This window comes from Anarhichas minor, unplaced genomic scaffold, assembly GCF_050575085.1.
Source record: "Anarhichas minor isolate MPS153535 unplaced genomic scaffold, ASM5057508v1 ptg000055l, whole genome shotgun sequence".
Lineage (NCBI taxonomy): Eukaryota > Metazoa > Chordata > Actinopteri > Perciformes > Anarhichadidae > Anarhichas > Anarhichas minor.
The window spans coordinates 5,854,416-5,871,930 of NW_027466501.1; the positions used below are offsets into that span (position 1 = coordinate 5,854,416).

At 45.5% G+C, this 17,515-nt stretch overlaps 1 protein-coding gene across 4 annotated transcripts; it reads right to left on the minus strand.

Moving 5' to 3' along the window:
- Nucleotides 1-2,713: 2,713 nt before the first annotated feature.
- On the minus strand, nucleotides 2,714-17,460 carry recql (RecQ helicase-like). Of its 4 annotated transcripts, XM_076076145.1 has the most exons (16): nucleotides 17,304-17,457; nucleotides 15,741-15,818; nucleotides 13,812-14,030; nucleotides 13,067-13,246; nucleotides 12,868-12,974; nucleotides 12,094-12,292; nucleotides 11,810-11,976; nucleotides 10,487-10,568; nucleotides 10,123-10,271; nucleotides 8,453-8,570; nucleotides 8,231-8,369; nucleotides 8,049-8,140; nucleotides 7,745-7,961; nucleotides 6,366-6,495; nucleotides 5,030-5,166; nucleotides 4,029-4,169 (listed from the first exon to the last, which is right to left on the minus strand). In XM_076076145.1, the coding sequence occupies exons 2-15, from the start codon at nucleotides 15,763-15,765 to the stop codon at nucleotides 5,062-5,064; spliced, it is 1,929 nt and encodes a 642-aa protein (XP_075932260.1). In that variant the 5' UTR covers nucleotides 15,766-15,818; nucleotides 17,304-17,457; the 3' UTR covers nucleotides 4,029-4,169; nucleotides 5,030-5,061. The 4 variants fall into 4 exon arrangements, 3 of the variants coding, with proteins under 3 accessions (XP_075932262.1, XP_075932260.1, XP_075932261.1); XM_076076147.1 differs by lacking the exon at nucleotides 5,030-5,166 and having other exon boundaries at nucleotides 2,714-4,169; nucleotides 17,304-17,456; XR_012947436.1 differs by lacking the exon at nucleotides 4,029-4,169 and having other exon boundaries at nucleotides 5,029-5,166; nucleotides 5,319-6,495.
- Nucleotides 17,461-17,515: the final 55 nt, after the last annotated feature.

The following is a 17,515-nucleotide window of genomic DNA, read 5'->3' on the forward strand; positions in this document are numbered from 1 at the left end:
ATTAGTTTGTTCCACTTATTGTATTCATACTAGTTTGTTTCTGTACTTCTGCTCTGGTTTATGCTTAGATGCTTGTTTAAGAGATGCACGTATGACTTCTGGTGACTAGTAGTTCTCTTGAATACATATGTTGAATACACTTATTGTAAGTCTCTTTGGATAAAAGTGTCTGCTAAATGACTAATGTAGTGTATGAATCAGAGTAGACCTGTAGCCAGCCTCACACTCCATTAGACATTTGAACATGACTTACTGATACTGGAAAGTCTTAGAGATGAACCAAACTGCATCTTTAGTGAGTGCTGCTTGTTTCTCACACACCCACAGTGCCATACCAAATGCTGAAGATCCGGCCTCCCTGCTCTTCACATTTCAAGTCTGAGGGTTCAGTAAACAGACACAGTGGAGGTTCTGCATGCAACGGCTCCATCTGGTGGAAGAGTCACATGCTGAGCAGGACGACTCAGCATGTCGAGCTTTGTGCTGGATGACTTCAGGGAAGGGCTACAAGATCATTAGACAGTGTTTACCGACTGAGTTCCTTATGACTCAGACCTGGGATCAGTTGGCTTGTGTAGCACACACTGAAACAGGGACGACACACGAGTGTCCGATCATTGGTTTCTGAACACAGGAAGTGTGAATGACTGTGAATGTATTGATCCAACATACAGAACATGCATCTAAGCTATAAAAGATAAGGGAGGAGGGATCACTAACAGGTGGTCCTGATACACAGATAGACATCATCATGGCTGATATTGTATACATTCAAGGATATTATTAATGACAAGGTCTATCTCTTTAATTGCACACTCCAGATAACCCACTCAGGGTAACTTTCTCTGATTAGATCTCTCATCAGGACTGTGTGGACTGAGTTCGGTTGACATCCCCTCATTCTCTTGGCCCACCTCAACCTGAGCTTTAATCATTAGAGGATGTTCAGGGCCTCTGAAACCCATGTTTGATTATAAGTAGAATGCACAAAAGGGAGATTTGAAGATAGGCAGAAAGAGAAACATGTTCTTCCCTGCAGCACCTTAGAAGGTCCGAGGACCACCTACCAGTCACATCATGAGGGAAACAACGATGTATGCAAATGATCTGGTGCAGAATAAAGAGGCTGGATCTCTAAGAACATTGTGCTCTTGTTCCAGGGGTGGATGTAACTAATACATTTAGGCTACTCTGTTACAAGTCAAAGTCCTACATTGAAAATCTTAAGTAAAAGTACAAAAGTATCATCAGTAAGATGTACTTAAGATATGAAATCAATCTGCATTGTCATTTGATGTGGTTATCACACATATATTAAAGATAGACATAAATGGTTGGTGATAGCATGGTGGATATAGGAAACATAATGGCGATATTAATGACTGAATTACACCAGAATGTTCCTTAATGCTCCACAGGCATCTTCTGTGAGACTACCAGGCATCAGTAAGGCTTAGCGCTACACGTTACAAACCTGTGATTGATCGCATTGATCACACTTAAGAGTGATTCCTGATCTGCTTCATGTGTCTGCACATCCACAGCATCAATGTGCTGCTGATTCCCAGGCTGCACACAGGTTCTCACTACCTCCATGAGTCTTCATGAAGTGATCAGGAGCTGAGCTGCTCTCCTCCTTTAGCTCTCGTTAGGTTTGTCCTGCTGTCTTACCCTCCATGATATAGAATGAACAAAAGATGATCGCACAGTCCAAACTGGAGTAGAACTTGTGACATGACAGAATGAGAATGTGGCAATATGTTAAGGGAAGATTTATTTGAATGTATTGCAGATTTGTCTATGATTTGAAAATAACTGCATTAGCCAGAAACACCAGGGCCTGGTCTCCATTCAGTGTGGTCCACTCTCTGCCCCCCTCTAGTGGCTCAGGCTCAGGGGGCAGGTAGGCTGCAACCGGCCAATAAGGGAGCCGACAGTTTCAGCGCCACTTGTTTATTAGCCTTTAAAGGAGAAGTTATGTGATATTATTTAGCTTTCTTATTAAAAGATCCCATGAAAATCCAGACCAACAATAAACCCTAACAAGTATGTGCGTCTAAAAGCCTGAGATCTCCTCTTCCTCTGAGCCATGGAGCTCTGGTGACATGTTCCTTCATCCTCATGATGAATCACACCTGGCTGCTGCCACAAATACTCACTCCAGCATCACTTGTGGATTAATCCACTGCTGAGAAGAGTCCCCAACAAGCCCACTGTTTAAGGGCCTAGCTGAGCCGCTTGTTTGTTCAATCAACATAGATACTTATGAGGCGTTTGTAGAATTACTTCATTAGGAGAGAGACAGAGTCGAGAAGTCATAACGTATAGAAAGTGAAAACTAAAACAGGATAAGGCCACATATGCTGCCTGTCTTGATTCGATCCAAAGTGTCGGTGTTAGGAATACATCTCTTCACACGTTCCTCAGGGACACAGATCAAGCTTTGTGACTCATTCACATTTAGTAGTTTCCAACCTGTTAGGACGTCCTCAGGCCGGGTTCACTGGATGCGGACACAGCATGAAGCACAGCGCGCTGTCTTTAGTTGCACCAGCAGAAGCCGAGCTGTTCACCCAAGAAGCAGGATTGTGCTTCTCGGTTTCTTTCTGCAGCACAGGTGATGGACTTCTGTCTGTTTGAACACAGCGGACACGCCTCCTTTAGATTAGCTTGCTGTATGTTACCTTCAGGACACAACTGACACTCACACTGCTGTTAGAAATGAAATTTAATAACGTGAAGAGCTCATCAAACTGAGATGTGATGGTCCACACATGAAGCAGGTCTCATGCATGGAGCTATGAAACTAACATACAGCAGAATAATAAACTGACAGAAGCTCAATCAATACAGATCCATTGAGTCCGTTTGTCTCTCCGGGTCAGGGTCAGCTTCAACACAACTTGTTTGTACAACGTGTTGATAGTCCACATAGAAGGTGGAGGGAAGCGGAGTGTCAGAGAGAGGAGAGACAGACAGTATTGTTTCAGACAGTAAGACTCACGAGTGAAGAAGTGTAGAGAAGGCAAAGAGGGGGCGGAGTGTGTCTCTGTGGAGAACACCACCAGGTGGCTCTAAAGCCTTCACATAGTGTGACTGACAGCAGAAAGAGCCTCTGTGGTCCCAGTAGAAGAGAACACGTTCATGTTTCACAGCAGAAAGCTGCAGGAATGAATCCTGTTCCCTCGTGTGCCTCTGCTTGGATGTCTGTTTAGCACAAGCTGAAGAGATTTAAACGTTTAGTTCTCGGATATAAAATAAGTCAGTAAATGCTCCTCTGGTGATTTTAGTCTAAATGAGACGACTAAACATCATCAGAGAACACTTTAGGTGAAGTGGTGTTGATTTGAGAAGATTATTTCACTGAACTAAACGAGTAGGAGTCATAAAGTGTTTCCACACAGATTCTCTTGTGTAGAAGAATCCCATTGGCCTTGTATGGAGATTACCAGGGCGACACGTCGTCCCTGCTGCGGTCTGTACACCTACAGTATGTGCATTGAATGGAACTTGGAACTGTGCCGTCAGCGGTGAACCAGCTTCCTCCTGCCACTCACTCGGGTCCACAGGCTGCGAGCCGTCTGGGCTATGGTCCCCCTGCGGGGCAGACGGAGGCTCCTCAGAGGCTCCCTGATACATGCCAGCACCCCTGGCTCAGAGGGCTGCCCCAGGTACTCATGGGAAACGTGGTTGATTCTCTTCAGCTGTTTGCTGTAGTAGTTCCTCAGGTCACAGAGCTCTTCGGCTGCAGTCTCAGAGATGATGGAGGCGTGGGATGGAGAGCTGGGCACCGTGTTGGTGGCTGGGCCGGGACAGGGAACAGCTGCTGCTGCTGCTATGTCCGTACGGGGTTTCCTCCTCACTCTCTGAGGGGTGGTGGCTTTGCGTTTGGAACAAGGTTTAACTGGATGTGATGGTGTTTTCTGACCATCACTGTTATCTATAATGTTTATTTCAACATCCACCTCGATGCCATGGTGAGGCGTGATGGAGCCCCCGTGGTTCTCCTCCTCCTCCTCCTCCTCTCCAGGTCGGTCTGTCAGCTGCTTCTGTCTCCTGGACTGGTTCCTCTGCTCTTTGAATACTTTCTGTTTGGGTTGTGGGGGACAGCCGTGGTCCATGACAATGGGGTCAAAGGTCATATCAAGCTCCTCCTCTGCTGACGTGTCCTGTAACCATGTGAGAAGCTAGTGTCAGTGAACAGGAGAAAAGTTCATAACGTCCATTACTTACTGTCCTTTAGAGTAATAAGCAATTCAAATAGTAGCGTAACAGAATGTCTACTCTCTGTGAAGTCAGTTAGTGAGAGTTAGTGGGAGCATGAACATCAGCACCAGATCATGAGGAATAGGCTTGGGCGATAATAATGACAAATGGCATATTTGAATTCTGTTAGGAAGGGAATGCACCGTCCATCTGAGCGACAGGATGTCCTGTTCCTGTTCTTCACTAATGAACACAAGAAAAGGCAATCAGCCAGCCGAGCCACACAGACACCAAGCAGTGGAGAGCAGAGCAGAGCCCGGGGCTGAGCCTGTCTGCAGGAACAAGAAGTCGTCATCTACAGTGTAGTTTACACTCCGTAGGTCACACTCACATGAACTACATAACAGCGGTGTATACACTTCTAGTGTGCAGTGACTATTTGTGAATCTGTGTGAATAGGCAGCATCTTTAGACTGCTGCTGACTAGCACACTGTGAGCTACACCTCCCTCCATTAGCAGAAGCACTAATAAGGAGCACATTATTCAGCTCATCTTTTCTTGCATTAGTGTGACCAGAGAGCCTGACCCCATCAATAAGAACGTGTGGTGCCAGTAATGTTTATCGCCCAAGCCTGCTGGTTAGGAACAATCAGATGACATCATGCTTATTAATTTTAGACTTAGAAAAGCATTTAAATGACATAAGCACAGATTCCTCCAGCACTCAAGACTGTCTGATCCAAAAGTGAAGCACCCAGTCTGAGCGTGGACAGAGCCATGCCGACAGAAGCAGTGAACAGAGTAAAGAAGGAGGGACTGTACTTTGGCAGCTTGTCTTCTGGACAGGGTGGGGGTTAGGGGAGGTCTGTCTTGACTTTCTTGGACACAGGGGCGTCTCCACCACTGTGAACTGATCTCTTTCTCTCTTTGGCCTTGCCCTGGCCACTCACAGCTTTCACCTGCAGGTCATTAATAACAGTCTTTACCGGTGAGGTTCAAAGACCCACACGAGGTGGACGAGGGACACGAGAGGGGAGGACACTCACATGGACATACACAACACAATCCTCCATTCATCATCACTGTCCGAGGCTGGAACACGTGCACTCACATCATGTTCCAGGGTCTGTGCACATCTACATGGAACAGTTTAAGACCGGAGCTCAGGAGGCTGAAGGGTGGTGTGAACAGATCAATAACAAAATCCATGTCCAAAGCTTTTAACCACATCTCAGTCTTCTTCATCATCATTTCATTCCTTGATCACGTTACAACTGAGCCAACTGTGATCTGCTGATGAAGACCATGAGAGGCGTTTAAAGGTCCGGAAGCAGACAGATAGTAAGTGGACTTTGTTAAGAGTGAGCTTGATTATTTCATTCCTGAAGTGACTGCTAGAGGTAATACTGTAACGATGATGAACACGTACGTCAGTAAACAGAATGATAGAGGCAACATGAGAGCAGAGGTGGACTCTACAGCAGTCTGTGATGAGTCATGTTGGGTACTAGTGATCATTAGTAGCTGTGTGCATCAGTGTACAGTCACAACAGACTTACCTCCAGGGATCTCTAGAGACAATGAGTAGAAGACACATGTTAAAATGAGCAGAGCGGACTGGAACAAACATCCCATCAATACAGAAACACAGGAGCTGCTGAGGGGAGGTCTCTGCTACACTCTTAGTTACAACGGCTGAACTCTAATGTCGCCCATTTCTTCTTTTCATGCATTTCCAGTAGTAGCAGGGCTGTGACATCTGAGAGGTTGTTCCTGCTGCCGTGGAGGACAGTGAGGGACAGTTTAACGTCGGCCACCATTACAGGGAGTACTTCACACAGCTCCTGTTTCTATCTGCATACATGTCATGTTGAAGCTTCTCAGTGTTCACTGACACTACTGTAGTTGTATTTAGATTGTTAGTAACTAGTTGTGCTTTTGTTCTTCACATGACCTGAAGCAGAGAGAGGCTCTTTAACACCGCCGTGTTTGAAGAACGGCACATAAAGGGAGAGCTGGACACAGTAACTGGACTGCCAACAGTGGAGAGAGGACTGTCGAAAAGTTGAATTCTTTCATTTGGAGTTTTAAGAAAATAACCTTCTCAGGCAATCCATGCACTATGTCAGATGTTTGATGTGTGATCAGCTTTACTCACCACAGCAGGCCCCGCCCCTGATGACCTCATCTTCATGCTGAGCGTGTGAGTCTGGCTCTTCAGCAGAGGAGCTTTGCGGCCCAGCTTCATGTAGAAGTAGGTGGTGTACGGAGTGAAGCTGAAATCCTCTCTGAAGGCACCACACACAATGACATGCCAATGTCAGACAAGTCTCAACCTGTTCCTCTTACAATAGCTCCACTAGGAGCATTACCACCGAAACAATCATTACTGTCCATGTACCTGTTGGAGAAATGGTTTCAGGTAGGGCACAGGTTAGTCCTCAATGAAGGACAGCAGACAAGGTCCTGAATATCCAGAGTCTTCCATAGTTTGTTACACTACCTGTCCAGAGGAAAGCCACCTGCAGCCTGCATGTGCTCTGCATGTGCTCTGCATGTGCTCTGCATGTGCTCTGCATGTGCTCTGCATGTGCTCTGCATGTGCTCTGCATGTGCTCTGCATGTGCTCTGCATGTCGGTACACAATCAGGACAGACTGAGGTCCCTTCATCTCACAAGTTAAGGAACAAACAGTCACTTCTTCTGGACTGAATGTGGTCGTGTTTGCTTCACACTGTATGTAAAGTAGCTGAGCGATTGACCAGTACTGTCAATTAGTTATGATTTGTTTCAACATTCAAAGAAACAGATTCCAGTCAGTCAGAGAAACAGTCCTCCATAAAGAAACTGACCAATAAAGCTTATATATTATGGCACTACATTTATGGTGGAGCTGGGCGATAGGGCCTAGAATTGATATATACACCAACAGTATATCACAACATATTGTTTTTTCCTAAAATGGCAATATAAATGCTTCTGAAGGGTAGAACACTGGTGTGAAACTGCATGTCATCATTTCAACCATCCCAAAGTCAATGTGACCAGTCAAAACACTACAAGTTATCTTTTCTCTTTCTTATTGGCATCTATAGGTATTTGCAGAAAAGACGATTCAAATGAATAGGAAATAAATGATTGTAGTTTTATCTGAATCTTGTCACTAGTAGTTTTAATGACGTCGTGTTAAACAGCTCATAATTCATCTGTCAGCTGTGTAGCTCTGTGCTGTCACTGTGACACTGAACAGCATGATGGGAATGAATTACAATACAAGAACTGTCTGATCAAGTTAGTTCCAAATGTTTTCAAGGCTGTTCCTCTATGGAGTATTGTGGAGACAGATAGTGAGCTTCATATCTGTGACCCATGTGGTGTCTGTGACGTGATCGTCTGTGCCGCTGTGTGCCCACGTTAGACTGTCATGTGGTGGCACGTGTGTGTAAATGTGACTGGTCGGAGCTTCTCCTCTACCCGTTTAATATCGATGATTGAAGGGATGATGAAGAAAAGAAACAAGAGCAGATGGTGAGTCACCTGAGGTATCCCTGCAGCAGCAGCATCACAACCACAGCTTCAGCCTGCAGCCGACTCAGGCTGGTGGTCTGGATCATCTTCCTGCGCTTGGCTGGGCCTTTGCCCATCCACGCATCCACCAGCTTCAGAGGAGTCAGCTTCTCATCCACTGACGCCGACACCTCCACAATTTGCACCACCTGCTTGGCATGCTGGGTAATGTCCACGGTGATGTAGTCTGGAGAGATAGGTCAGAAGTTGGCTTTCCACATCCCTAAAGAACACATGCAGCCATGGATTCTATTAAAACACATCACATACACACCTTGTGCATGGCGGCAAGTATCACACATCTGGTTGCATCCTTCATCGTCCCACACCTCGTCAAAATGAACAGCCATGAGAGAGCGCCGACACCTTCACACAGCAAACACAAAACGCAACAGTCAAGTCACGGCGCGTAAGCCGTCCTCTCTGACACCGTGGGACGTACTGAGAACCTGCTACCTGTCCACATTCTGGCAGTAGTCCACCATCTGCAGCAGCTTCTGCTGACCAACGTTCTCCATCACCACCATGGTGCTGATCCTGAAGATGTCAGAGAAGCCAAAGTAGAGGATGCAGTCTGCTTGGCCGTCGTCTCGACCTGGAGATCCACAGACAGGTATTGACTGAGCTGTACCAGTATAAAGTAGTATTCTGTCCTGATAGGAGTGAGGTGGTGTCTACCTGCGCGTCCACTCTCTTGATAGTAGTTCTCAATGGACTTACTGATGGTGTGGTGGATGACAAACCTGACGTCAGGCTTGTCGATGCCCATACCAAACGCCACTGTGGCTACCACCACCTATAGGACAACAGCATGACAAAGTGGAACTCAGTGGCAGCCGCACATACAGCTCGCATCATCATTTGTAGGGCTACACAGGACCCCTTGCACTGAGGACAGTGACCAAATCCACGGTCCCGGGAAGCAGCGAGGTCTGGCTGAGGGGTGTTGTAAAGCTTACAGCCGGATCCACAAACCACCTCCACCCTGGACCTTTACAAGACCCACCTACGGGAGCCAGTTTGTGGTGCACATGGAGGTAGTGTGCCCGGCGAGAGCCAGCCAGCACCGGGGAGAGCTGTCGTCTCCAGGTGATACATATTTTAAATCAAAGTATTTTTGGTCATAATCTATTTTGACCAGTGGCGGCTGGTGGAAAATTTTCTAGGTAGGGCATCCTATCAATTTCAGCAAACATGCCAGTATGATTTAATGCAAAAAAATGAAAGTATCAAACACGCATTACTACTTTGCAGTTAAATATTTAACATTTATTCCAACACGAAAAAAAGCAGTAAATAACACTTATATAATATAATAGAACATGTTTATTTATTGAGATGACCCTATGGACCTTGTTATAGGAGGTAAAGATCAGCAGAAGTAAACATGAAGTGTAATTATGAATACTGATGTTAAATTAAGCTATGATGAGTTTTCACTGTTAATTTACCATCTCTATTAAATGTTGATGTCTCCATGACCAAGTTAAGCAGATGAGACTGAGGACAACTATGTAGAAGAAAAGATGTTCACTTTGCCTAATATGTAGCTTGACAGAGTTCTCCATGTGTGTCCTGGTGTTCTCATGTTTCTTTTTTTTTTTTTTTTCTCAAATGCATATTAAATCAAAAGATGCAGCTTAATTAAATGTGTTTTTCCTTCTGTCCATAGATGGTGGGGGTTGTTCATTAAGAACTATCAGTTCGACAAAGCAAAAGAGGTGTTGAACAAACACTTTCTTGGGGAAATCAGTTTCCTTACCTCCTCATCCCTCACTCCCGTAGCTGTCCGTGCTGGATCTGTCCCCGTTGTTTTAAAAAGCTAAATACGTTATTAGCATGACGTCATCTTGCTAACCAAACCTGTCTGGTGTTCAGCTACAGAAGCTTCGCATGTACTGCTTCCCTTTCCCGCTAGTCTGCTGTCTGATTGTGGGGTCAGGCTGATCTGGGATCAGCTCTTTGGCCTGCAGAATCTCCTGCAAACGAGACTTGGAGGAGCGCATATTTTACACATATTACTGGGTACATTCCATAGTTCAAAAACACAAATATTGACAATTTGTATAATTTATGATTATTATAATTTTTTTTTTTTTTTTGTTGTGTGGCTCAAGGTGGGGCCATGCCCCATTGCCCTCTATTGACCAGCCGCCACTGATTTTGACCAAATACGTAATTACTGGCTTTTGACTGCGTAGTGATTCCTACACTTGCTAAAGGTTGCTGAACCATTTACAGTACTGGGATCAGTTCCTCTTCCAGTCACCATAAACCAAAGAAGAAAGCAGATCTCGGCTCAATGCCCCCCCCCCCAGGATACCAGTAGGTAGGTCACACCCAAATACCTGGATTTTGTTGGAGGTCCATTTGCGGTGAACGCGGGACTTATCGTCGGGGTCCATGTGAGAGTGGTAGGGGAAGGCCAGGATGTCACTCTTCTGGAGCGCAGAGGACACTGACTCTGCATCCTTCTGAGAGAACACATACACGATCCCTGTGGCAAACACATCAAGGAATATCGAGTATGAGTATATATATATATATATATATATATATATATATATATATATATATATATATATATATATATATATATATATATATATATATATATATATATATATATATATATATATATATATATATATATATATATATATATATATATAAAAATAATAGCCTCAGCATGATGCGGTTTTGCTGCAATACCTGACTGATCCTTGTATCGGCTCTTGATCAGAGAGGCAACGTCACTTATTGATGCATCATAGTTTGAATCTTTAATACGAACCTGAGAAATAAGCAGACGGTTAGTGTCACTGGAACAGTCTCTAGCCAGGTGAGAGACAGACTTCTTCAATTTGTTTTAAGTATAGATCACAGGTTTGTTAGGAATAAGTTAAACATGCAGAAACACTAGTATTGTCTCTGATGTTTTGTAAGCAGATGCAAGGCAGTAAGATGATTTGATGGTCTAATGCCGTGTTCACACCAAACGCATCATTCGCGCCGCCGGTCTCGCCGGGGACTATTTGTGTTCATTCGCGTGAATCGCACTGGACGCGGCGGAGAGGGGCGTGGCTTATCGCCCTGAAAGCCGTTCAACTGTCCGCCATCAACCATGGAAAAAATAACCTCTATTTCTGCTTAGTACGTGTTGTGGAAGTCACAGATATCCCGAGAAACTAAACGTCGTCATGTCTGGTTCATAATATTGTTCAGAGGAGCTCCGTGGATTTTATCGAGCTGTGTTCACTGTGTCTAGTGAGCCACACGTCGCAGTTTACTACAGCTGTACGAACACAAAATAAACTGATCTGGCTGTGATTTAACGGCAATAAACCGACAAAAAGGGACTCTGAAATAACTACGTAATGATGCCGATTTGTACTTGTCTTCTCAATGGAGCGGATGGAGCGGTGCTAGGCTATGCTAACATTGTAGCAGCTCCACCAACACTCAGAATAACGTCATGTAGACGTAAATACAGCAGCGTCTATTCATTGTTTGTACCATATGGTTTACACACACACACATTTATACACATAGTTTGGTCCGGTCTCTATTGATATGAGGTATCGTAGAGCTCTGGGTGAACACAGACGGCTACAGGATTTATTTCCTGATTCAACAACGGCAGGACGTCAGTGATGACAGGAGAAACATCTCAACGCTGATAGGCTATCGCACCAGGGAGTAACGCGAATATTTCGGCGAAGTTGAAAAATTTTAACTCACGCGTTTGGGGCGATTTGGCATTTGCCGCGAATTTGCGTCAATTGCGCCATCGCAAATTCACGTCACTCCAGTCTCATCGCGTCTGTGCATAGACTTTGTATGTAATCTACTCGCACGAATAATTCGCGCCACGGTTGGTGTGAACGCAGCATAACAGGTGTATTAGCAGGTGTGAAGAGTACACGAGAGCCTGTGAGTGACTAACAGACATCTGGTGTGTGTGTGTGTTTGAGTAGGAAGCAGGTGTGGCTGACAGGTGTGTGCGTCAGAGAGTGCAGCTGTCACGGTTACTACCTCGTAGTAGAGATTGGTTCGGTTGAAGGATGCAGACAGTGTGATTGGCTGTGGCACACACAGGATCTTCTCACAGTCCTTGAGGACGCTGCTGGTTGCTGTGGCTGTGAGTCCCAGCAGGGGGACGTTGGGGAACTGCCTCTTCAGGATGCCCAGCAGTTTATAATCTGCACACACACACACACACACACACACCTTCATCAAGCTTGAAGACACACCTGGTATGTGATGTGAAGGGCGTTAGTGAGGTGGCCTTGGAGGACCTATACTTTAACACATCCCACCTGGTCTGAAGTCATGTCCCCACTGACTGCAGCAGTGAACCTCGTCCACGGCGATCCGACTCAGCAGGTCTGCGTTATGGGCTTTCTCCAGACGAGACATGAGCAGCTTGCTCTTGGCGATCTTCTCTGGAGTCACGTACAGCAGCTTGAAAGGGGCTTTGGGATCCATCATTCCAGCCATGACGGTCTTGGCATGCTCCTACATCGGTTTTTATACATTTTGTTTTTTCACACCATGAAAACTGACATTTCACACCAAAACATTAATATTATCCATACAAATGTAAATACATTTAGACAATTGTTTTCTAACTCCATTTTGACAAACAGACGAGTGTGGGGTTAGTCTGCTCCCTTCCCTACTCGTGCTTATTAAATGTAGAAACTAGAATTGGAATCCTCTCCCTTTGCTCTTTCACACACTACATCAGTCAGTGTTACTGTCAGTATGAGCAGATAAGTGACCGAGGGGGAAACCAGAAGGATACCTGAGGAACTTATTGCAATAACAATGATGCTTGAGAGGATGAAGTCAGCAGTTACCTGAACGTCAACATGACGCACTAGCAGTTAGACATCTCCTCCATATCAGCACACACTGTGTACAGCAGCTTACTGTCTATGTTGCTGTTATACAAGAACTTATTCATCATTGTGCAGAAACAAGTGTGAAGACCTGTCTTTTCTGTCAAACAGTAGTGTAGGAGGAGATCAACAGACCAGGAGGCGAGCTGAAGGGAGATAAATAAGCAGAACACAGTTGGCCGTGGTTACCTTGCTGCTGGACGCGTTCAGCGTGACCGCTGCCACATCGATGGACTTCAGCGACATGATCTGGTCCTCCATCAGGGACACCAGGGGACTGACAACCAATGTAAAACCTGACAAGAGCATGTGATGTGATTACATGTGGGGCCAACAGATGCTCTTAGAAGTGGTGTACGAGCATGACGCTGCATGTGTGTCGGTGTACCCTTGGAGCAGACTGCAGGTAGCTGGTAGCAGAGGCTTTTTCCTCTTCCTGTGGGCATCACCAGGAACAGATCTCTGCCTGACAGGGTCAGGTTGATGGCCCTCAGCTGCAGAGGTCTGAACGTGGAGAGATGGAACGAGCTCTTCAGGTGCTGCTCTACTTCTTTGGACCATGGAAAATCTACCAAACATCAAAAGATTAGAACAAGTCAGCATACAACCTTAGTGGCTGTCAAGCAGTTTTCTTATATGAAGTCTGGACCTGATTCTCTGGACACACATGTAGCACTCGATAGCCGTTGTCCATGTCAGACGCGTTCTCACCTACTGGAAGTACTCGTTTGTTTTAGGCGAGGGATGTGGCCTGGGTAAAGCGTGCAGGAGGCAGGACATGACGCGGTTACACGCTGTTAGAGCCGGTTCTTTATTTGGCCACAAACCATGGCGTCTCTTGTCGCTCCTTGAATTTGTATGAGGATTTCGCCGTCGGCCCTTACTGTCAGAAGTCCCTGAATCTCACGTTTCTGCAGTTCAGGCTTTGTGTAAATGACCCTTCTTCTTCAGCCTCGGACGATTGTATTCTTGCGGTTTTGTCACTCGTACATTACACAGACTGTACTAGGGAGCCGGCAGGGTAAAGACTGTTTAAACTGACTGGGACATGTGCGCTCTTACATACAGCTCCTCTGGGTGATGTCTAGATAAGTTCAGGGTTGCAGTGCATGTGTGAAATGAGAGTAGAGTACCTGTGCCATCATAGAGCAGCATCTCCTGCTTGCTCAGTACTGGATGAGCTCCAGATGACTTTGAGGATGCCGGCTGTGCAGCATCACAGGCCTCCCCCAGTCGCTGCAGCAGAGCATCCTTACGACCCGTCAGCTCAGCCTGCTTCTGCAGGAGCTCTGTGATCTGCAGCTCCACCTCCTCCAGCTCCGCCTCCACAGAGTCCAGCTCCACCTGCACATCTGAACCGGAGGGAACACAGTTAGAGACCATGAGCAGATATGGATGTTGACATGGACACGTGAGTGGAGATGAGGTAGTTGCAAAGGATGTGAAACGCACACTTTTTTACTTTGATTCTCCCGTTTTATTAAAAGATATGTCAAAATGTTCTTCACTTCTGAAGATGTGAAATACATCCATGAATCCAGTATAGCGTGTTTATTACAAATAGAATCAGGTGATACTGATGAGGTCACCTGACCACAGCATGCATACAAGACTCCCATTTGAGGACACTTCAGAATCCATGGAAAATCTTTTCAGATCCCACCAGTTCACAGACTGGAAAGACATGAAGTCACAAGTCTCCCATTACAAGCTGCTGTTTGTTTGAAGAACAGCCTCATTATTGTAATGTCGCCTGTACAGTCACGGTCTATGAAGGGCAACAGATGGGGACGTCACCTGTCACCGAAGACCATCAAACAGCAGATACGCAGCTGGGAGGCGTCAGGCTTTGGTCAGATCACTCCTTACAAGCTCAGCCTTTTGACTGTGTGCTGCAAGAAGAGGTCTGTTTGTCCACACGTCTGTAGACAGCAGACCTCTGCTGCATGGCATACACCTGATCCACTGGCACGGCCGGGATCAGTCACTTCAGTTACCACAGATATATATCTGCATGGCAGTTTGCTAATACATGTAGCATGTATGTTTGTTTCAATAAAGCAAGACCAAGAGTCATGCGCCATGCTAGCAGAACTGTGAGGCTATGCTTTGAGCTGAATGCTAACATACAGTATATGTGGTAATAAATCAAAGAATTGGATGAATTGGAAATTTGTCTTGATGATGGCACAAGATGAAAAGTAAGAGCAACACCAGTTGTTACCAGTTTCACCATGGGGGGGCTTGACTGTGTGTAGGAAACATCACAACAATCCATCAACAGTTGTTGAGACGCTTAACTCAAAAGCACAAACGTCGACCTCATGGTGGCGCTAGAAGAGCTCATTAGGATCATCATTTAGGAGCATGAATGTGAATCAGCCCCGTAGATGTTGAACCACTTCAGAATGAGGGAAACATTTTGACCTGCTGGTGGTGCTAGAGGAAAGGAGCCATGAGCGAGGAAACACCCGTAAACAAATAAAAGAGGAGCGACACACAGCTGGAATCCTCTCAAACTATGGCAGGACTCTACAAATGGAATTGTTCCTTTTGCAATTACAACTTGTAGTTATTTAAAAAGATCGAACTTTCTGTCCTTCACCGTTTGAGGCGGTGACAGCTGAGGATGACGTAGCTTCCCCCCCTCAGATAAACACTGTTGCTCTGTCAGCACTTTCACTGAGCGACTCAGAGGCAAGGGTGTCTCATTGGTTAAATGCATGTTGTCATCAAGCATAATGATAATAGGTATTATTAAAACAATGTCATTTTGTAATGTTACTGAAACTCAGGCATCACACTGGTGTTGACACGCAGCCCTTGTGTTCATTTAGAAAAAAGACAGACGGGAACAGGTCTCACACCTGCACCGCTAATGACCTCACTGCTCCTCTCAGTGCCCCTCGTGAGGCAGGCTGTAGTCTGCCATCAGTCCCCGTGACGTCAGCCTCCTCTCATACAACAACTGTGTGAATATTTACATCCGAGCACATTTGCTCTTTAATAAGATTTGGTTCAGTTTTCATGCAAATGAAACTGTGTTGGAAGAACAGACCTACCATTAGATCTGCCACCTCCGTCCATATTTATCAGACTGATTCGCTGGAACAAGAGCCGACCTTCAGAGATGTGATTCCCTGTGAGACAGAAAGGCATGTTCAATGAAACAGAACTGTGTGTAGAGGCGCACTACACTGACCATTACCTTTAGTATTGTTGCTCATTTAGTTATTGCTTTTTAGTGTGATTGAAGAAGCTACTTCTAGATGGTTCACATTCAGTCATTTGGTTTTCTACAGTATTTATTCTGGAACATTCCTATCACTGCCAGTTGACTTCAACAAAGGAAACCTCAGCCATGAACTCCCCAAATACAGACAGTTTATTAAATGTCCAACCAGAGAGGAGAACATTCTAGATCACTGTTAGACCACAATCAGCGGGGCCTATCACGCCATCCCTCGTGCTGCACTGGGACTCTCTGACCACGTCATGGTCCATCTGATTCCTTCATACAGGCAGAAACTCAAGCTCTGTAAACCTGTGGTGAGGAAATTCAAGAAGTGGACCAGTGAGGCTCTGGAGGATCTTCGGTCGTGCATGGACTGTACAGACTGCCACAGCCAAGGACAAGGGCAGGCTGCAGCGCATCATTCTCTCTGCTGAGAGGGTGATTGGCTGCAATCTGCCGTCTCTCCAGGACTTGTTCGCTTCAAGAACCCTGAAGCGAGCAAGAAAGATTGCAGCCGACCCCTCTCAGCCTGGACATAAACTGTTCGTGCCCCATCTGGTAGGAGGCTGAGGTCCATCAGGACCAAGACCTCACGCCACACGAACAGCTTCTTCCCGTCCGCAGTCGGGCTCATTAACAGAGCCCCGGGTCCCCCACTGACTCTGTCATCCCCAGGACAAATTGCTACCGGTCACTCCCCTGCATCCCTTCTATTACACTCAACACTTTACACCACACTTACATCTCACTTGTTTATAGTCCTGTCCTCTGTTCGTTGTTTATAGTCCTGATTATCTGTTTGTTTGTGCACTTTATTTTATACTTCATCTTTATTTCATATTTCATTTATTTTATATCTTACTTTATTTTATATCTCTCTGTACATTTTAATATGTTTCTACTTGCACTGCTTGTTGTTGATTGTTAAATGTTTGCACCTCCCGTCACGCCAAATTCCTTGTATGTTCAACATACCATGGCAATAAACGGTTCTGATTCTGATTCTGATTCTGATTCTGAAGGCGCATTGGAACCAGAACGAAGCTAACTTACATCGAGCTACCTCTCGTGAGCCAATATTAATAGTGGTAACAAAGTCACGTTACGTCCATTGGTCCATTAACATGAATCCACATAGCTGACCGCAACTAGCTAATGTATCACTAAGGTAAGCTAACTTAAGACACAGCAGGTGCACACGTTCTTCCATCGGAGGGCAGCTAGTAAACGCAGCGTGTTAATGGGTCCATTATTCACGTTATCTCAGTCACTGCCATCTTCTCCAGCTAACTCGATAAAGCGTCGCTACTTTAAAAAGGTTCCCACTATGTTGTGTTGCTAAAACGTTTGGGACAAGACTTTGAAAAAGCATGAAATACAAATGACAAACCATTCAGCGACTCCGACCAGTCCCCGTTGCTGTTGGGTCTCCACTTCACGGTTGCTACAGCACAGAAAGCACAAACAGAAGAAGCGGAGAGAGCACTACGCGCAGTTTGCCCTGGCCATCGCCTGCCAGGATGCCTGAAGTATCCGCCTGCTGCTGCAGGATTGTCACACTTTATCAACCACGGCCCGTTTTTAAATGTATTTAATCAATAA